At 35.3% G+C, this 22,422-nt stretch overlaps 1 protein-coding gene across 6 annotated transcripts in view; it reads left to right on the plus strand.

Moving 5' to 3' along the window:
- NBEA (neurobeachin) overlaps positions 1–22,422 on the plus strand; it is a 509,113-nt gene that overhangs the window by 408,279 nt on the left and 78,412 nt on the right. For all 6 annotated transcript variants that reach the window (XM_034074343.1, XM_034074342.1, XM_034074344.1 and 3 more), the window contains 3 exons: positions 814–929; positions 10,296–10,408; positions 19,767–19,907. In XM_034074343.1, the coding sequence (XP_033930234.1) occupies positions 814–929; positions 10,296–10,408; positions 19,767–19,907 (370 nt within the window). The remainder of the gene's footprint in view (positions 1–813; positions 930–10,295; positions 10,409–19,766; positions 19,908–22,422) is intronic.

Raw genomic sequence — 22,422 nt, forward strand, 5'->3', positions numbered from 1 at the left:
ATGCAATGGTATGGGTAATTTAGAATTTGGTGCATAGTATTTGGTTACTATGATGGTATCAAACTGAATACAGAAGAGCTGAAGTTTTCTGCTTTTCTCTTCCTTGGCACAGCGGTTTGTTTTTTCTCCCTTAATTCAGTCATGTAAGTTTTAGGTAATGTGTGGAATTTGAGTATCTTAGAAGTGTCTACTCTTTTTCCAAATCTGAATGAAATGAAATTCAGAAGTTATTATGGAGAGACAGGCAGATGGACATGTGAGTGGATAAATTAATAAAAGTTATTTCTTTCAGAAACTAGGCTGTAAATAGAAATCTTGAAGCTTACTGGGATATAGGAAGGGAGCATGGGTAGCTGACCGTGGAGGAGGTGCACAAATTGTGGAATAAATATCTTCAATCCGTGTGCTGGAAATATATGGCACTTATTTATCACTCACTCACCTTAATGAACTTATCTCAACATATCCTTTTGAAACAGGGAAATGGTATTCCTCTTTTATTCCTGCTGGATAAGCCAGGCACCAGGAGGTCTGCAGTTTTTTACTCCCAGTCTTTTAATCAGATTCAGAATAAAATAAAACACAAAATATACTATTCTGAATTACTACTATGCTGTAGTACTGGTAAAATAAAATATAGCTGTTAATTTTAGTAATTTCTCAAATAAGGGTAGTAATGTCTTCTTGACTTCGTTAAATGAAATAAAAAAGCCTCTGAGAGAATCTGAAATTAATCACACTAATGACATTGCCCTACATCTTAACGTTTAATGAGACTCTGAAAAAAAATCATTCTTTAAATATATTTCCTAGGAGAATCTCTCTGGCCACTCCCCGACAGCTTTATAAATCATCCAACATGACTCAGCGCTGGCAGAGACGGGAGATATCTAACTTTGAATACTTGATGTTCCTCAACACTATAGCAGGTAAGGCTTCTAACTCTGTAATTCTTCATAATATGTTTATGTTTGTCAAAATCTTAAGCACAGTGACTTGATAACATACATTTATCCCTCTAGAATTCAGCTACAGCTTTATGATAGATTCTGAAACACACACATAAAATTCTATCAGGAAATGCACTACCTATCACTGAGACTTTAGATTCATATATTGTTGTGGAGGCTGTTCCTTGCTCCCCTTCTGCCATTTCCTCTGCTGACAGCTTTGTCTGAAGCTTTATTAGAGTCAACAAACCATTGCCAGAGAGTGTCTGGAAATAATAATGGGAAAATGTAATTTCGCTACTTCATCATTCTCAGCAATAGCAACTAGACAGCAGAATAACAACAGTATTCTGCCTAGTACAGATGTCACCTGGATTGTGGTATGATTAGATTACAGCATCTTTTCTCATTTAGTTCTTTGAGCTGAAATACAATACCAGATTAAGTATTTTAAATGAGGGATAACTGCCATAAACATCATTTGTTATTGGCAAAAGAAGAGCTTTCTTGGCAATTGTCATTAATTAAACATTCATGATGGCATTATTCTTTTCACCTTTCTCTTTTCTATGTGTTAACTTGTGTGGTAATTTTAGCTGTAAAAAGCAGCAGCTTTCTACGTTATATACAAAGATTTTAAGGAGGTTGTCTGCTACTGCAATTTCTGCCTGTAGCACACATGCTGCTTATGAATCTGCCTGAGGAGAACCTTCCTCAGACATTTCACTCCAGTGAGCTTTAATTTGAAACCCAAATTAAATTCCACCAGGCATAACTTTTTACTCCAGTGTTACAACTCTCATCTTTACTTCGTCTTGAATTTTATGCTTGAGGTTTCCCTCAGGCCAGACATATGACAAATGTAAGTGTGAAACCCAAAGGTAACACCTGTTACGCTGACCAGTCTGAGGACCGTCACAGCATTCTACCCATTAGGGCAGTGACAGAACTCTGGAGCTGTCAAACTCACTTGGTTTGAACCTTTAAGCTTTTATATGGTAGTCATCCTCTGTGCATCCAGTCTTACAGACGTTAATAAATGTGTCATCAAATTATCCCAGTGTGATACAGAAGTGCTACCACTGAACAGCTGGAAATCTGAGGGCATGTTTACCTTGTGCAGTGGAGCACAAAGCAGAGTCCCTGAAGCTACCAGAGACCCTGTGCTGGAAAGTCCATATGGTGCAGTCCAGTGGTAGGCTAACCAGCTTGGTTCTCAGGCATTTTAGCCACAGTCCCCCAGATCTCTGCTGAAGGAAGGAGCCTTGCTGAGCGTTTATTACCTCTGGCGCAGTGCCACAAGAATGCTGCTATCCTGCTTCTGGACACTGGCCTGCCTCCAGCCACTCTATGTCTCTCACACATCCGCCGCCCTTCTGCTGATGAGGAAACGCAAGCAGAGTCTCTCAGGCTCCCTGACTGCCTCACCAGAACTTGGAGGGTTTAGTGAAGAGATGGGAAGTTAGCCCAGGCCCCCTCAGTCCTTGTCCAATAGATTATTGACAGAACAGTCCTTCACTTGTAATATCCCTTTTATGTATTCATTTCTTCTGTAAGCAGTATGTCTAAACTCTTCAAATGAGAGTAGACAAGAGCTGAGCAATTTTTTGATAAATTACTTTTCATTTTTAATCAAAATTCAGGGTAATTTATTTTTAGGTATATCAGAAAAGCACCCAAACCTGGAAGACATCATTATGTCTGAATTCAATTAAGAACTGCAGTGACACTTACACTGAAGTATCCATCAGTAAACAAGGTTCAGCCTGAAGAACTTCCTTCACAGCATCTCAGAGGTCTCAAGAAAAATGGTTTTTTAGCTGTTGTTTGATACTAGTACGGCTACACAGGCTTTATATCCAAACAGCCGGGTGATTGTATGAGACACATTTCTCTTAATGTCATATAGTGTCATCCACCTGCCTTACAACAGGATGGCCTTGCATTTTCATTCCATGTACCACCTGCTATGCCCAGGGAGGCACTGGAGGATTAGTGACTATATTTTTGTTTGTGTGTGTGATTCTATGAACCTGTATTTTATTTGGAAAAGCTTCCAACAGCTTGGTCAATATCTTTGTAGTCTCTCTGACTCAAAGCACTTAATTTCTGGCAGATTTTTTGGTATCAGTCTCTTACTGGTAAATCTCATTTGTTCATGTAATCTCATTGTTGCTAATTGTATAAGCTCACTTGCTTATTTTCACAGTATTACCTACCATCTTATGAAGTCTTTCAGCAGTGCATGATCAAATTCAAATTCAAATTTAGGTAAATACTATATTCTCCAAAGGAGAGGAAGGTAAATTTGAGTCTTCAGAAGAAATTTGGCCTCTTTGTCTCCATCTTGTACTGACTGATTTATTTTAAGTCATTCTTTTTAATGATGCTTTCGGGTCACATGGATCAACAGGTATTTTTTTTCTAAAGGAGAGCCAATATGCAGATTTTTAAAGTTTTAAAAGACACCAATATTGGTGAAGTAAGAATTAATACTGATGCATGCTGTTCTGCCAAGGTGTGAGCAAGGTGTTGAGTAACATTTGAGGTAATTTTCCTTTTTAGAAAAAATATCCCATACTTTGATTTTTATTTTAAACCAATCTGCGTTGCTTGGATTTTGCTAATGGGTCCTTACCAATCTTTTTATTTTCTATTCTGGTCTTGTTTCCCTAGAAAGGTATCAGTCATCATGTTACGCTGGGAAGACAGTGTCACTGTACAATTGCATAAATTATTTTGGAGGGATGTCTAAAAGCAGCTGAGATTCTTGGGTGCTTTCCCAGTCAGCAAGAATGCTGTCACATCTGATAGTGTTCCATCAGGATTAGTGAAATAAAGGGTCCTGCTCACATCAACTATTACTGTTGCATGTTAGAATGGCCTTCAATGCAATGAGCTTGTAAGAAAGCATGATTGCATTGCTGTATTATGTGCTTTCTATTTGTGCTTCTTCTTTTAAGATTTTGAAGATTCATAGTCTCTATGAACATAGAAAAATAGATTTCAGTTGCTAATGTCATTATGACATCTGCACTCTCATATAAACTCATTATGTTTCTCTGCAAATTAAAATAAAATTTATCCTCAATAGTTGAACTCTGTGCTAATGACACACAAGCAATCTTCACTGAAAACAACATAAGAGAACTAAAACTGATTGAAGCCCAACAGCCAGTTCTACACATGACAACAAACGTTTAATCTCAATTTGGAACAAATCCTGAAATTTTCCAACTTTTTGACAGAGGCAAAAATTCACCAAAGTTATTTTTTGAAAGATCAGCCTGGGTTTGTAGTCCTAATGAAGTTTGCACTTCAGCTAGGAAGCTGACTTCCAAAGCCTCAAGAATTTGTGGGTATTGGAAAGAATTTACTAATAAAGTTCCTGGAAAGCCAGAACCTCCCCCCAACCCTGTGATGGAGTGCATGTGAGCTACAAGTCCAGTGGCAATGGAGAATGCTTCAAAACATAATTGTATGCTAGAAAGCCTAAAAGTTCTCAAATCCCCAGGCTATTTCCTGCCTCCGCTGTTGCATGGCACTCTACTGCCAGGGCCTGAGATCTGGGAAACTGCAGGGTAGAGAGCTATGAGGCAGCCTGAATGACACCACTGCTTTTACAGCTGTTCCTGTATTTCTGTACATTTTCTGTTGAAAGGTATTTCTCAAAATATTTCCTTTACAACATATAGGCATTTTGTAATGAAGAGAATGTCTCTACGGGAAATACAGAACTGGAAGCAGAGTGCTTCTACTACATGTTGCCCTTGTTTTGATAACACTGAACTGATAACTGTCCAAATACATCTGTATTAAACACAAGCAGATTCATATATACACTGTAGACAGGACCCTTGGCAGTTAGAAGAAAATACAGGATTCTCTATTTTGTATACAAAGATAGAATATTAAATATATTCATTACCTTATTTGCCAAGTAAAGAGGATACACGTATTTTCTTTCTTCCTTGGAAATCCAATTTACAAATAAATTTTTAATTATACTCTTTTGCAATGAGATCCCATAAGAAATGTTTCGTTAAAAGATAAAACTTCTTTGCCAGAAGAAGCAGCTTCTTCTGTTCTAACAATATAATTTTGTTAGCCATTGAAAAATATGTGCAGCAAAATATTTTTATTTGCGTTACCATTTAGCTCCCACTGTCTTATTCAGTGTATCTGAGCTGTAATTTAGTCACTTAAGAAATGTGTAGGTTTGGCACCTAAGAAATGTGTATTTTCTGCTGTTAAGTGATACATAAGTCCCTTCATTGCTTTTTCTTCTCTTCCTAATAAATAGAGGTCCACTAACAAAATGGTTGAGTACACTTTTTGCGAAGTCTTTGTAGCTTCCTTTCTTATTCCAATGGTGCTTAATTAGCATCTAGCCCTTTACAAAAATCACTCATGTTTTCTTGCGATCCTTTTCTGAAATTATTCAAGAAATAGCAGTCTTGGAAGAGAGATGTTCAGAAGTGAGACTACTAGCACCAACTCATTTCTTTAATTTGTGACATGCAACTGGGTCCTTTCCCACAAGAATTCCTTTGCTTGCTTGTGAATACTCTTAATTACACAGACCATTGGTCTCTGTAGAACAGAGCCACTGAAATAAATACATGATTTTCTTCTTAAATCTCTCCCTGGTTTGCCAATATGTCTGTCCTGACAAGCATGGCCCCTGGCTATTCTGTTAAGCTCTTAATCAATGTTTGAAATAATGAAGTGTCCCCTTGAAAAAAAAAAATCCATCTTTTTATGACTCCTTTTTTTTTTTATATATATAACTTTTACATCACCCTGTTATCACCTCTGAAACATTGCCTGGCTTTATTTTATTTCAGCTGTTTCTGTTGTGGTCCATACTCATGACTTAGTAATTGTCTACTTCAGCTATCATAGTTCTCTCTTTCTAGATGATTTCTATCCAGTGATATATGATTACATATGATTATATGATTAGCCTGCTGACTTACTGCAATTTTGATTCAAAGTACCTCTCCATAGACAACTATTTTCTCACGTCCCTATTCTGATTCCAAGGTCTTCACCTCTTTCTTGCCCTCTTTTCTGACTCAAGCATATTTCATCATGTTTACAGCTCTGGGTTTTTCTCCCAAAGGTAAACACTGCATTCTGCTGCTTATCAATCAGTCTCAGTGTTATACACTCCTTGCCCCTGGTTTTTGTCCTGATTGTGTAGACATAAGCCTTCCTGGCCACCTTTCTCCTCCTGGACACCTTCTTAGGGATTCTTCGAAAGTTTGGAAGCAGCTATGATTATACTAATTGCCCTTTCTTCAGGCGCATAGGAAAACACCATATTGAACACCTCTGGTTACAAAGGGAATTTTTACTATTCTCAGTTACAAGATTATTTAAAGAAGCACTTAACAGTAATCCGACTGCATCAAAAGGAATTGAGATGAGTGGGAACAAAAACGCATTTTGTAATATGGTTGTAGTGCCCACTGTTTTACTCAGAAGTCTATTCTCAGTATTTAACTGATTTCTGCTGGGTTTTGTTTCTTTTTTTTATTTTTAATATTTTTTAAATTGCAGTATATTTTATGTGTGTTTGAGTTTGTATTTGTTGAAATTTTAATGCTTTTAAATCCTACCTGCCACAGCTTTTAAAATAAGTGGAGTAAAATTATATACATGATTTTTTTAAGTAATTTCTTCTAGTGGAAAGGGATTATTTTTAAAGGTTTGTGAAAAAAAGAAAAAATTACATCTTCAGTCAGGTAATAAATTCAGGCAAACTTCTTCCCCTTCCCTTTTTTTTTTTACCCTGTTTAGCATTTTCCACTTTTTTACTCTGTGATGTACAAGCCCTCACTGGTTAATTATGTATATATTTAGCTACTGCATGTGTTGGGCTTATTATTGTCATCTAATTAGATGTAACTCGAACTACTTGCTTCTAGAAAAATCATTAAAAATTCTTTCCTAATGACCTAGAGATGACAAAATGTCTGTAAAGTGTGAAGAAGCAGACAAGCACAGGAGCATCGCTCTTAAAGAGTGTTAATCCAGATGCTGCAATCATCTAATTAAACAATATTTTGCTGTCATTAACATTTTCACCAAGGAATTGCAGTTATAATTTCTTTGTCAGCTGTCTCTAGCTCACTTTACCTTCAAAACTAAAATGCCATATAAAAACATTAAATTGGATGGTTTAATTAAAAAGTTGGGGTTTTGTTTTTCTTCTTTTTTTTAATGAAGAAACATACCAAGTGTTTCTGAGGTCTCATTTACTATGTCTCAGTTTTATTGTTCAAGTAGATTAGTGTCACAGGCTTGCGATATTTAATATTCAGTCTTTAATATTAATCTCTGTAAGCCTACTTTGAGGGAAATCTGAAGCTTCTGAAAAGGTATAGAGACTACCAATAGTGGTGCAGATTTATGTTTCATGTTTATTTCACTAAATAAAGAACCAAATAATTCTTGTTGGAAGCAGCAGACAGTTGATGAGATAGCTAAATATATTCCTTGTCTGACTTTGAAAATAATAATTGTGAAGCCAGAACTGATTGAGTAAGCATTCCTAATAAAGTTAAACCACTAATATTTATGCATGTTTAGAATTAGGGATTTGTAATCCCATTATAGGCCTAGATCTCTGTCTTCCATTCAGATAAGCATAGATGTGTGGTCTTATCATGTAGGTTTGGTCTCCTTTCACTATTTAAATTACAAATCATCTTCTCGAGTAATTTTTATTTGTTGGTATTAAGAAAATAGTTGAATTGAGAGGAAAAAAAATTGCTAACTTTATTGCTAAACAAATTAATAGCTATTCTTAGTAGTGAATCTCTTAATAAGTAAAACATGGTCCATAAATATTGAAGTAGGAGAGAAGTAAATACTTTGTTTATTTTTTCACAAGACTATGATTATATTTATCAAATGCATAATCATAAAGGCTTCATTGTTTCTGACTTATCCTACCTAAGCTGCATTAAATTGTTTTTCAGTGTGAGGTGAAAAAATGCACACAAAGAGTTACAGCAGTGTCCTGACATGGAGCTAATTCCACATGATATTTGTTCATGTGTTGATACTGTAAGTTACCTATCAAAACCATACAGCAAGAAAGAACTCACATACAGCAGTGAGGTTCAGGATTGCTTTTTTATTGTGGTGTTCACATATTTATGATGTTCCCAAATGGAACAGGAACAGGAACAGAAAGTCAAAATCCTATTCACTGAATATTGAAATTGAAATGAAGGGAATATAAAAATTAAATAAAAACTCAGTTTTGAAGTGTAAGGTCATCTTGGATAACCCCAAATTTTTTTCAAAATTCTGTGAAATGATGTTATCACCTCTCCAAATATTTCTATAAATTTTTTTGAACTGAAGTTATTTATGGTATTAACTGCGTCCCATGAAACTTCTGATTCTGAAGAATCATTATTTTACTTAAGCTTTGCAACAGGCTACAGTCATCTCAGTCATTCTCTTTCCGAATCTCAGATTTCCTTTAGTCTGCTTTCTACAAAAATGCAAATGTCTTTCTTTTGCACAAGCTTTTATATACTCTTCAGTTAACTCAATTGAGGATTCTGATGGTAAGAAAAATGTTAATTATATAAAGGTATAATTTTATAAAGGCCATATTTTATAGAACCTTAAATTTTACAATCTCAAGAAATTTTACATTTCATATGTAATAAATCCCTTGCTAAAGAGGAGAATAATATTCTGATTTGATGGATGTGGGAAATGAGGCAGAGTTGTCTCAGAGTTCAGAGTTGTTCAGAGTTGTTGAGACATATAGAGCTCCCCCAAAAAGCTAAAACAATTAATATTCTGCCAGAAAGCACTTTTCCTTTTCCTCCCTTACATGGATTATGGTGTATTTCTTGATTTAATTGTTTGATACATTCTCATTCTGTCCAGGAGTGGTTTTGCATTCATCCGTTGTCAATATTAAAGAAGCGGTTTTGTTTCTATCCATCTTTATCTGTGTGCCACAAAAAAAGTGCTGGTAGTGCTTTTTTAATGAAGTTGCTTTTGCACTTCAAATATTTTTTTTATATTCTTGTGAACATCTATGTGTTCATAAATTAAAAATGAGGACACACTGTTGTTAACAATATGTATTTTTCCCGTTTCCAGTAAAACTATGTACAAAATAAAAACTTGCTTCTTGTTCATCAATTTCTGTTGAAAAAATAAGATGTTTGTAAAGCAGTGAAAGTTTCACATTTCATTAAAGCAGAGTTGATTTTTGTGGAGAATTGCAAGTACTACTCAGAACAAGGAAGCCTGTGTTTTCCTGTGCTGGGCTCTATACCCCAGGAATCTGTGCAGAATCTGGAAGGAAGCAGTTAGTGAGACAGGGCTGTAAATCTGCTGCAGAACTGGGAATTGTTAACCTGGGTTATTTCAGTCTGCTAATTGTATTATATAAATACATACACACATATATTTATGACCTGATTTTGTTTTTTAAGTCATGCTGCATATTATGTGGTTCTCAGTAAATCAATAGGGTTGATGCTTCTGTACTAAGCAATTTCATTTGTTTCATCACTGAAATGTTAGATATTACTAAATGCCAGCTGATACAGAAATATCAGCCTTTCCCAAACACTTTTCCTTGTGATAAATTCATAATTTCCAGTTCACTTCAGTTGCAGATTGTTCTTTTGGAACTGTAAAGATGGCTTTTGCACATTTGAGTTGCTGGGATAGTAGCAATGTTTCTTTCATTATATTTGGAGAGAGTGGCCTGGGGCAGTCAGCTTTCTCTTCTGTGGGGCGGAAAATGTTTTTTAATTTTCAAAGTGTTTATGAAATAGTGTTAAAGCAAATACAACTTCCTCCATTTAATTCCACTATTGCAGTGAAATCTCACCACTTCTTCAGTGAAGAAAATCTGTGGGGAATAATGGATTATTATGCTCTATCTAGGACAGACCTAGATTTGCAAATCTCAGATGTCCCTTGCTGTTTGTAGTCTCATTTAATCTTTGTCAGCTAACAATACTGCATATAGTTGCTAGGAAAATAATAGTCTAGTGGTTTTAAATTTTAACATTCAGGCTATGAAAACATGTTCATGGAAATAAAAAAGAAGAGGTGGCATACGGTGCATTTTAGTTGATCTTGAAAGGTACTATGCTCTTTATATTATGCTGATTTCTGTGTTGACTTCTGATTCGAGAAAAATGCATCTAAATGACTTCTTTTGTCTAGAAGATTCTGTGAAGTGGTGGGAACTGAGAACATCTGAGGCAACAAAAGTAACTGCTAGATTGCTTTTCAGCTGGAGGAGTGGACACTATTTTCTAATTCTTAAAATATTTTCTTTCTTTATAGGACGAACATACAATGATCTGAACCAATACCCTGTATTTCCGTGGGTTTTAACAAACTATGAATCTGAAGAGCTAGACCTGACCCTTCCAGGCAACTTCAGAGATCTTTCAAAGGTATGCTTCAAACCTGTTAGAGACAGTCAGACAGCCCTCTTGGGAAGAGATTTTGTTTTATATTTACAGCCTAGCTAAGTTAGGTCTTTATCTTAAAGTCAGAAAAGTCTGAAATAGACCTTTCTATTTTAGAATCATTTTATACTGAATCGCTATATTATCCTACTTCCTTGTACCTGACTGATCTGGTTCCAACAGATCTGCAACTCCTCCATACCTTCTGACTTACAGATCATGAGTGTGTTAGAACATTTGATCTCACTAATTGTCTCCCTTAGTTTATGAAAGCTGATTCTTCAGGAATAAAAAGTTTGGACTTCTACAATGACTGGATAAGTAATATAATAGCAGCACCTCCTTTTGGTTTAATAATTATTCCATAAACAAGTATTTTATATGTTAGAACCTGAAGCATTTGGTCCCTATCATTATTTGTGAATGTTGTCCTCCCACTAGACTGGGACATTTAGTGCTTTGTAAGGATGCAGTTCCTAGTATCTGTTTCTCTAATAGCACCAGACTGCCATCTATACACAGCTCTGGTATTCTGATTGAGTCAACAGACTGGGGAGAAAGTGTGTCCTGGCCAAGTATAGTAGAAGCATATAGAGGGGGTCTACTTTTGGCCAGCTGGAATAAAAGCAAAAAACAGGGCTTGAAACTGTGTTGTGGGAAGTCTCTTTCCTGTTTCCAGTCAACTAAGAAAGTGTTTGTATTTCATTACCAGTCAAAATGGATAGCCTTGAAATATCCTCAGCATGAGGTTTCTTTTGTTTGGGCATGACAGCTTTCTTGCATCCTTGCAATAGTTACTCAGCCAGGAGGGAGAAGTTGCTCATGCAAGTTGAGTGAAGCTCAAACCGCAAGAGACTATCACTCGCTGAATTAGCAAATGAGGCTGGAGGTGAGAAAATGACCCCCAAACCAAACCCTGTTCTGCCGCCCTGTGCTGCAGCCACTGCTTTTTCTTCTGCTGCTGGTCAGGGATAGGCTTTCTGGGGCTTCTGCCTTTAAGTCTGCTTTTGTTTCCTCCCTATCCTGCAAGCATGTATCATAGGCAGCAATGGAGGGATTCCACCCTGTTTATCTCACAGTGCCATATCTCTGCTGGAAAGAGTGTGCTTTCAGTACCTCCAGATGTATTGTAACAGTTCCTGGAAGCCTGCTTTTGTCAGACTTCTAAAATAACCTAAGTAGGATTTGACTGCATAATAGCAGAAGGACACACTGAAGTTTCCTCTCCCTTTTTTCTTAGCTAAACAAATAATAACAATAGGCATTAAGATGTATTCAGAGCATGCCTCAACTGTAAACATATAGGTTATGTAGAACTCCTGAACTTTCATGATATGTTTCACAAATGTGTTTTTCAGTTCCGTAACACCACTGTAGTTTGTGCTAGGAACAATGAAAGAAGATGCACAGACATCAGTTAAATAAAAACCAGTGATCATCTTTCACTGGCTTATTGCCTAGCATGTGTAAAGATATTTCTGGTTTAAAACTGTTTATAGTGATAAACCTTTCATTAAGATACTTACACTTATCAAAATCTCTCAAACTCCTTTCTAATACTAAAAGCACTGCATGTGGTGAAGTGCAACAAGATCAGATAGTGTCTCAGGAGTCCTTCATTAGGTATATAGTTTTGGTTGAACCCAAATTTTTATGGCAGCCTATCAATGTTTGTAATTGCTACAGGAAGTAGTGTGATAGTTGCATAGATAGGTTTTCCTCATGAGTAAGTAAAGACTCATGGAATTAGTGCTCGAATAACTTATTAAGTAAGCTTATTAAGCAAGCTTATTAAGCTCCTAGTAGTGCTCTCCTTTGACAGGAAATGTAAAATCAAGTCCCTGTTCTTTTATATTTCTTTAAGAATACGTGCAATGTGCACAGCAGTATTTTGCCTGAGGACCTTTTCTTACCCAATTTGATTCTGCATTCTCTTATGCAAAAGGTACCAGTGATTTCCTCTGGAAAAGCTAGGATTTTGACCACTAAAAAAAGCCTACACAGAGTTAGTTAAGAAGGGTCTTTCCTTTCTGGCGATATCTTGGCTGCATTTGTCCCATGGATATGTGAGAAAACACATGTGCAATCTGTAAAGTGTTGTGGGTTCCCTCAGGATAAATGGGATGTAATTGCAAATTTTTCCCACTGTTTATTATAATAACATCTGATAGATTTCATTTCACAATAGTTTTAAAAGAAAAAAATAGATTAATGATTTTTTTGTAAAAGGCAGTGGCCAGTTAATATGAAATGCCTTACTTTGTGCACTTCGGCTGTTACACATTACTTGCATCCTGTTTCAATTTTGGCATTATCAGTAAAACTCTTCAAAATCAGAATATATCTGAAGTATTTCTTTGGCAATTCTGTCTTCATTTTCAATATTGTCCTGTATCTGTAAGTAAGCCCCTTCTTTCCTTGTTAGAGAGCTAAGTCCTGAGTAGCCTGGTGCTTAAAAGCAGGAGTTAGTGATTTATTGTTCATGTTATTGAAGTGGGGTGTGCTATCAAGCCTCAGACAGACCTCTAGGGCAGGCACACACAGTATCCTTTCCATGAGGAGCCATTTCCTTCTGTCAGATTTTACCCTGCAATGGAAAAATGTTCCTGCAGATTAGATGGCAGATCAGAACCTCCAGCTAAGCTGTTGACGGATAAAATCTCCTGTCAGTTCCTGACCTTCTGTCTTCCTGCAAGTTTGCCCCTCTTAAGTTTCACAAAGCCTCTGTCTTTAATATTGAGCAATTAATAACCCTCAAGCAATCTTTTGAAATTATTTAGAATTTTAACAGTACTATGTATGTGGTAAAAACCCACAAAATCAATGAAATTAAAAGAGACACCACCTATCATACTTTGTTTTGTTGGTTTAAAATAGTTTTGGTAGTTAACTGCAGATGCTAAATCTAACTTAAATTAATAATTTATGTATTATTGCACAAAGTTCATGCAAAGCTCCAGTGTAATTTATGATAATTTTGACATTTTTTAATCTTTGATTCCTAGCCTTTCTATATAAGTTATGATACACCATGTTTGTGATATCACAATTCCTAAGTGAACATACACAACAAATGCAATACATATGTTTTGTGGAAATGAAATTAGATGCATTTGGCTTGCTTATGATGTCAGTGACAGAGTAAAACATATGCCTTTCACATTTAGCTCAAACTTAAATATTTACATTTCTGCAGAGCCGTCTTGAACATGTAACTTGTCCTTTCCTTCCATTCCATTCTATTCTGTTTTTATGTAGTGCTCCTTATTGGTGGTACTGTTACATGCAGATGTTGCTTGCTTTCTCAGAACAATTATATTTAAATATTAGTCTCAAAGTTCCTCTGCTCTTTGAAGTGTTTTGAAATTCCCATATAAAGGCTTTTTTTTTTTTTTTCCTTTTGCATACAGGGTATGGGCATGGAAGGTGCTAAAGCAGTAGGATATATTGGACTTCTCATTTGATTAGACAGTGTGGGCTCAAGTTTTATTCATTACATATACAAGGTTAAAGGTTACATTTATTGTTTGACACAATGAAAAGCTAATGAAAGAGGCTGTCATAGATACATAGATTATCTTTTCACTATCAAACCACCAGGTGATCTGCTTATTTTCTTCTTTTTTGAGATTTCCTTTGGAAGAATACCTCTGGTATTAAACAGTAATGCAGGAAAAGTATATGCAGCCCTTACTGTACATTGAGGTTTTGGGGGTTTCACCATACTTACAACATGGTATGGAGTTTTGTGCAAAAATGTATGACTTTTACTCCTAAATTATACTGAATGCATGGTTTTGACATGCTGCATTGTCCCTACTCATTAAAGTGTAAATGGGAATTCCTTCTCATTTACTCCCAGTCATACATCCTGTTAAATAAAATTATTTCTTCACCAGGAAAAGTAATACTAATATTGACATGTGTATGAAACATCACACGCCCATTCATTGAGTGGAAAAAATTATATTTTGTTAATATGGAAGGTGTTTGACTGATGGGTGGTGATAAGCATAACCACTTTTCCTTATTACTATGCCATTTCAAGAAAAGGAAGTGATAAAGCCCCAAGGCTTCTAAATGTAATAATGCAAATGAACGCATCGAAGTGTGAATATTTCAAGGCAAACCACACTTAATACTTCCAAAAATGTGTATGCTGTGGAATGGAGTTTATAGGCTTATCGAGTCACTCTCACTGAAAAAATGAAATAATTTTCTGTAACTTAAACTTCTGTCTTTACCACAAGCAACTCTACCTAATCAGAATTAAAATTAGTTTGATTCTCATTTGGTTTAAGCCACACAATTAAAAATTTTCTTTTCTTAAATAAAAAGTTCTGAGTGAGACTGTGGTGCTTTGAAACTGACAGTACTCTTATTTGATAATGTTGAGATTGGTATGCTAAAGAAAAGCTGTTTACAGATTTGGATAAAATTAGAATGTATTTTAAATTTTAAACTACCATCCTAAGATGTCCTACTTAAAGGTTGTTGATCAGTGCTTGTTTTTTCTTTTATAAAAAAAACAAGCAGTGAGGAAAAGCTTAGTGTTTACTCAGGCAGAGCCAAATAAAGCCATGCTCAAGATTTTTTTTGTACCCGGCTACACTTTTGTGCAATACATTACCAAAAAAAAGAGAGATAAGCAGATAAGGTGGCTGCTGCATGAATTAAAGTCAAGATAAGCAGGGTATTTCAGTGGCTGGATAAATAGGATGCTGTGTTCAGTTCTGCTCTCATGAGAGAATGTAGTTCTATGAAGATAGCTGGCAAAACAGTAAATATTACATGAGCTAACATAACATGTCCAGTGGATATAAACACTAGAGGTATTGACAATACGCTGGTTCAAAGGCCAGATGTCTGAAGAGATTAGCCAGGTAAAAAAGAATGACATAAATAGCAGTGTGTTTTTAATGTTAAAGTAAATTATTATTTTTAAATGGAAAAAGAAGCATAAAATAAAGAGCAACTTTTAGTACATCAGAGGTGAGGTGGCTGAATAGGCATTGTCATGTAGTGAGTTGTTTTGTTTGGATGGAGTAAAAGAATAAAATCTTTTTATGAAAAGTTAATTCTGCTTGTTCTGAGTCCTTACAGAGGACTTTTTTAAAGAAAAAGACAATTGGTGTGTTAAAAAAAAAAACAACTTTCTAAACCCTTTAATATTCGGATTTTTTTTTTACTCTAATTCAGTCTTATGACAAAGGGACTGAACTGAGACATGATATATGGATTGAGCTATGCCTTTGTATTTTTTCTGCAAGTCATTTTAACTAGTTTACACAGCAGTAGAATCTCACTGAAATAGGAAATAGAATTATTTTCCTCCATTACGTGAAGGTACAGGGATTGATCCATAAATAAAGTTTACCTCCAGCTTATAGCCATGGTATCAGATTAAAACTGTAGTAGTTGACTTTCTGGACTGAGAATGACAGAGTAACTCTATGGAAAACTGATCAAAACTCCATAGACAGTGCACATTTCACATGAAATGTGAAGGACTACCATTACTGCAGAACTTGCTATCTAGCAGGACACATGCCTCATCAGAGTAAAACTGTGTTAGTTGCTAGTTTGGACAGCTGAGAATTAAAGCCTTTATAGAAAAGATATGTCTTCACTGAGGGATGAACTGTTACCATTCTTTAAATAACAGCATTTTGCCAAATGGACATTAAAAAAAAAAACACTAAGAAATCCGGGGATAGACCTTTTTGCTTTTACTCCATGCTATTATATTGATGGAAATTTTCACTTTCAGAAAATGCTTGTTTTTTTGGTACACACAAGCTGATCTATCTATGGTTAATAAGCTTTTTAATTACACAACATAAAAGAGATTTGAGCACTTTCTGTTAGCATTTTCAACTCATATGGTTTCCTACATCAGTGGAGATTTAAGTCCTTTCCATTAATGTGCAGAGAAGTGGTTCACATATGGGGTCTCCATTACTGCACAGAAAACGGGGATCAGAAGTTGCTTGTATTTCTTCACTACAGGCCAGTGATAACTGGTATGATGCTGAAGCAGAAGCTTCAGAGTAGCGTGAAGATGGGCAGCTCCCAGCTCTCCTCCCTCTGCAGTGCTTCCGAGATTTCAGTTGCCATGTCTGCATGAATGATACTGTGCTTGCATGCCAGCCCTCTAGAGCTAGCACAGGTATTTCTTGCACACTTTTGTATTGAAAGCTAGGCATACCTGAGCAATTTACTCAGGAACACTGGAAATCTTTGTGGAATGGCAGAAATTAAACTACACCACCCAAATCCCAGGCTACCATCCAGATCACTAGTTCATCCAATTCAGGATCTGTCCCAAGAAGTTGAAGTGAGACTTTCTAGCTGAAAACAAGCTCTGCCTAACCCCTTCACTTCTTTCTTTCTTTCCTTATCTCTGTGGCAAGTAAGGGTAATTCCCAGAAAAATTCTTCTCAGAGATTTTCACACAAAAAATTCCATGTCAGGCAAGAAGAGAGATGACTCTCATGATATTTCACTTAAAGAGTACATTTTATGCAGCAGATATTTTGTGCATTTCATTATTTTTCTTGAAATGAATCCCAAAGTAATTGAAAGAAAAATGGATTCTGACTCTGAAAAGAATATTGATGAGGATGAAGGTAATCTTCAGAATACAGCTTTTTAGGTTTATAATTTAATAAATTGAACATGTGTCTTCTGAAATTAGATTATTTTAGCTAGTTGTGCAGGCATTGGGAATGCACCATCTTAAAACATTATATCTTTTATCTTTTAAATTGAAGTAAGACTTCTTCCTGAAGAACCTAGAAAACACGATGGTGTGTTTATGTTAGTGTTTTATGTGGCTTTGGGAAATTATTGTCCATTTCTTGAGAGAAAGTAGCTTTTCCATTAAGTACAACAATATACATATATATATTTAAAGAAGTTTTTTAAAGCTACAGGTTAAACCGTCATTAAAATTTTGCTGGTCTATAAAATAAAATACCTTGCAATTATTTTTGAGCAGCATGTATGCTTCACAGTTCTTGTTACTGTAATCAATTCACAGTGAAGAGTGAAAACACAGAGATTATTTGATGAAAGACATCTGATCAACTTCCAATATATTTTGAAAGGCCTGGAGTTTTGATTTTCAGTCTTGCATTAGTCACCATATCCCATGTCTACTTTGCCTTCAATCATGTATGTACAATAATATTGTGACTGATGGTGCCTCTGTCTTCCATAGCCTCAAAATTTGCTGCAGTGTTGGGTAAGATGCACCTTCACAGTGGAGGGAAGAGAGATACTCAGGGTAGTTTTCTGTTACAAAATTCAGTCTCACCAGTTTGCCTGCAATTTTTTGTTTCCTTCTCAGAGGAGGTGAACAACAAACTAGAGTGTGAATTACTGCTTTAAATTTTGAAATGTGCTGTTGGGGACTAGAATTTATTCTGCCAGAGAAAGGGATGCACAGTACCTTAATGAGGGCAGTAGGTCTCATGCAGTCCACAAAGCAATGCAGAACCCTAAATTAATTTAGCAGAGTGCACAGTTTGTCAGTCAAATAGGTAAAGACTGTCTTTTAATAAGTTACTCTTTCAAGGAAGTGGTCAAACAACCATTTTTATATATTGGCAATTTTTAGGTTATAATTATGCCAGTGTGTTTCCTGACAGTGGCAGGATGTGTAATGAAGCCAAACATAACAAAAATTCAAATATTTATTTTTTCTTTTTCCAGTAGTTGAGAAATAAGCCTGGAAAGAGTTAGAGAATGGTTCATACTTCTTTTTCAAGAATCTTTTGTGAGTGCAGTCTGCACCAGATAACACTGGTCTTTAGGGATTACTCATACATTTTGCATGTATGAGAAAGCTAATAACATCTCCATGAGACAGCAAAGTATTAAGCATCCAGAGTGTTTCATATGAAGAATACTGAAATCGTAATATTTTAAAATGTAAGCGTTCATCAAACAATGTTATTTAAAAAACAAGGTCTACTATGAAAAATTGGACAATATCAAGTTCTATGTCAGCGTTTTAACAGCCATCTTAAAATTATAGCAGCACTGAAGTAATAAAATACTTGAAGCTTTAAAGCTGTTCTTACATAGTGTAGTGAAACACACCGATTTGACCATGTACCGGTAGTTCCATTCCAAATTACTATAGATTTTAATTCAGTAGAAAAGCTGTGTGATGGAATGGAATGTGAGAATACCTGTTAGCATTTTCAAAAGGGTCTTGAAAAGTCCTTGAGTAAATATTTGGAGTTGTAATTTCCTTAATAATACAAATTCTAACTCTTGCTTTTTATTAATATAAATCAAGTACTTATTTAAATTATTATTAATTTATACAATTATTTGGTGTGGAGTGTGCTCTTCTCTAAGTATTAAACTGTGTGTGTTTGGTTAATTTTACCACAAAAACTAAAATCTGAACATTCTTTGCAGATAAGTAGTAAATACACTACTACTATCTCATCTGGAAAACAGATTTCAGATCACTTATTTATTTATTTCAGTATTTTAGTTGCTTTCTCGTGTATTTTTTTGACCCAGTGACTTTTGTATCACTCAAGAACAAATACATTTTGAAAAAAAATCTGAGATAAAGTGGGTTAAAAAAACATGGAAAAGCATATGCCCCTAAGTAGATACTTGAAAACAGTCGCTATTATTGCCTTACATTTCTTTTATTGTTTACCTAATTTATATAGATTGTCTGCTAAGTATGCTCAGAGTGGACTTTAAATTTGTGAATAATTTCCAAATTCTATTGGTTTTAAATACAAAGCTTGTTTGTTTTGCTCAGTAAAACATGGCTTTTGTTCAGTCAGAAAGTACATCCAGTCCTACAGAACTATGCATGGTTTTTAAGTGTTCCTGCTTAGGATCACCAGACACCATCAGCAGTTCCGCGTGAAATCTTTTCATCATGAACTGTGCATTACAAAGTATCCTGTGTGAGTAAAAGTCAGTTTTCATTAGCTGTGTGATTATGGTGAATGACAGCAACAGAAATATTAGTTTGGCCTCAGTGCATTTTAAATGCAGTTTTAGAAGTTGATTTCTAGAACAATGTTACTGAATTAATGGGGAAACAACTCATACTTCAAGAAGATCTTGAAATTCTGCAGATGTTGATCACTTATATTTTCAATTAAAATGAGAAAAGTAATATGACTTTTAGTACAGAAAGCCTTTGAAAAGAAATTCTAAAATTATAGCAATCTGAAGGGATTATTATAGTTCAGTTACAGTTGCAGAGCTTCCTATGTAGTGAACTGCAATGCAGAATTACAACATAACAGCCATGCTGCCCTTCAGCTGATGATATATTTGTCCTCTTTTCCCTTTGTAGCCTATTGGTGCTTTGAACCCAAAGAGGGCAGTCTTTTATGCAGAGCGATATGAGACATGGGAAGATGACCAGACTCCACCTTATCATTACAACACCCACTACTCTACATCTACTTCTACATTGGCTTGGCTTGTTCGCATTGTAAGTATTTTTGGATCCTGGTTTTCACTAATGTCTGTAGCTACACATTTCTTCTGTCATCACCATTTTTATCTTTTTCATGAAAATACTCTTCTATCACAATCTCATTGCTCTTCCAGACCTTAATATCTCAGAAATTCTGTAGGTATACTGGGTAGACTCATTTGTAATGGTCAGGGGTCCTTCCTACCCAAACAATCTGAAATATATTTAGGCATAAAATTGTTGTGGTGTAAGGACACATATAATGAAGAAAATGCATCTAAAAAAGTCTCTGGCCCATACAAAAAGCTGACAGTACTCAGATATCCATTAATCATTTTCAGCTAAGGACAGATATATACAACATTTAAGAAAAACCTTTTGTAAAAAGCCATTAAACTATGTGAAATTAAGAGGGGAATTATAGAACCAGTTTTATGATTTATGATTATCATATTTATATATATTTACATAATAAGTATATGTATTTATACTAAAAATTACAGTTTTCAGAAATGCAAAAATATAGATTCAAACTTATATTTCAGTTCTGGAAGGCTCATACTTAAATCTGTCCTCAAAATCAGATCTAGGGAAGGGTCCAAACATCAAAGGTAGACTGAGTCTGAACTCAGTTTATGTGTTAACACAATGAATTACAGAAAAAGAGAATGAGAAACTTAAGGTTGCACAGAGTAACCTGTATTAATGAAAAATTGGGTCACTATGTGACTATGTAACTAATGAGTCACTAGGTAGTACTGAACTCAAAACTACACCCTGCCAATGAAAATCTGCACATAAGGTATATTCTAAACATGTTTCGTACATGACCAAGCAAAACAGAGCTACACAAAGCTTGATATTTAAGTTTTTATTCATCTCAGTTTTCCTTAGACATAGCTTGTATTTCCACTGAAAAGGGAAGAAGTCATGTGTCTATGAGTTCAGGATATACTTCTTAACCTGTGGGAAACTAAACGTTGATTACACTCCTATATGGGGTGATCCCTGTGCTGCTTTTGAGTGTTGCTAAATTATTCATGTACTGTGAATACATTTTATGGTTCATATGTGCTTCCTTGTTGCCTTAAAGTATGTTAAAACCAGTTCTTTTATTTGCATGTTTATCTATTAATTTTGGCTGCTATTCAACAAAAGGTCTCCTCTTGCTAGTCTGCAAAAGTCTGAAAGTGCTTGCAGGCTGAATGTACAACACACCAAGGAGTATTCATTTCTTGCATTAGGCTAATGCCATGTCATTTTTGCTACTGATGTTTATGTAGTACTGTAGGTGGTTTTGCTCTCTTTCCCTTCTGCCCTAAAGTAGCAAGAGAGCAAGGTCTCTGCCTTGGTGGCCTTGCAATATAAACCTGACAAATTGCGTGTTAGAGCAAACAATATATGTAAGAATATAAAGCAGAAAAGAAAAGGAAAACTAGTATTTTCCAGGGAAGAGATTACTGATGGCAAGAAGGTGAAAACAACAATGGGAGAATTTCGGTACATGGGCACACCTAGATAAGTATTTTAAAGATTATTTAAATAGGAGTGACCAACTAAGAACAGAAATCCCTGGTGGGAGGAGACAACAAAAGTGAGACAGATGTGGGGAAAGTTTAAAGCTCAAAAGAAGGGAAAAGCGAAGTAACATTATGAGATCAGATAAGGCTGCATATGGAAAGCCAAAATAAAGGTTTGAAAATATGTTGGTATGAAGACAGGAAAAGATTACAAATATGGGGATTATAAAGTCATAGTATCCCTTAGAGCGATATTTTTAGCTACAAAATAAAAGATGAAAAATTCTAAGAGAGAAGATTATGCCAATGAAGTTGATAAGTAAGGCTAAGTGAGATTTCTGGAAGTTAAAATAGGATTTCTTGCTTGTGAATTTCTTGAGCTACTGTTTTGGTATAAGTTCGTGAAAAAAGACTGTGTAAGAACATTTATAACAGGTAAATTGCAGCTTGGTCCAAGAAGAGGAAAGTGACAATTAGAAATGCAGAGATTCAGACAGAAAAATGCTTTCAGTATTTCAAGAGATTGAAGAAGATTCGTTGTAAGAGATTTGTTACAGAAGAGCTTTTGATAGAAAGTGGTAACAAATTGAGAGTGAGAGGAGTGAAAGTGAAATCAGGGGATGGGGACTGCATAGACCAAAGAATAAAAGAAAAGAAAAAAAAAAAGATAAATTGAGAGAAAACAAGCAAGCAAATGAGCAAGCAAAAAATTGCAACAGAAAGTATATTGGGAATGACATAGTCTAGATGGAAGTAGACCAAAACAATATAGAGTAATGGGGATCCTGAGGGAGAAACTATATAATCTATATGCCTAGACCTTTGTATTGGAGAAAACAGTAGTTGTAGTAGGAGAGAAAGTTTCAGCCACTCTGAAGTATGTATAAATATTGTTGTAGAAGACCTTATTTTTTTTTTAATCTTGCTTTTTTGGCTTTCATAGATGCAACCTGGTTCCTGTCAGTTCTCTTCAAAACATTGCTTGTAATATCATATTTCAGAGTAAAATC

Source organism: Melopsittacus undulatus, chromosome 2 (genome assembly GCF_012275295.1).
Source record: "Melopsittacus undulatus isolate bMelUnd1 chromosome 2, bMelUnd1.mat.Z, whole genome shotgun sequence".
NCBI classification, from domain to species: domain Eukaryota; kingdom Metazoa; phylum Chordata; class Aves; order Psittaciformes; family Psittaculidae; genus Melopsittacus; species Melopsittacus undulatus.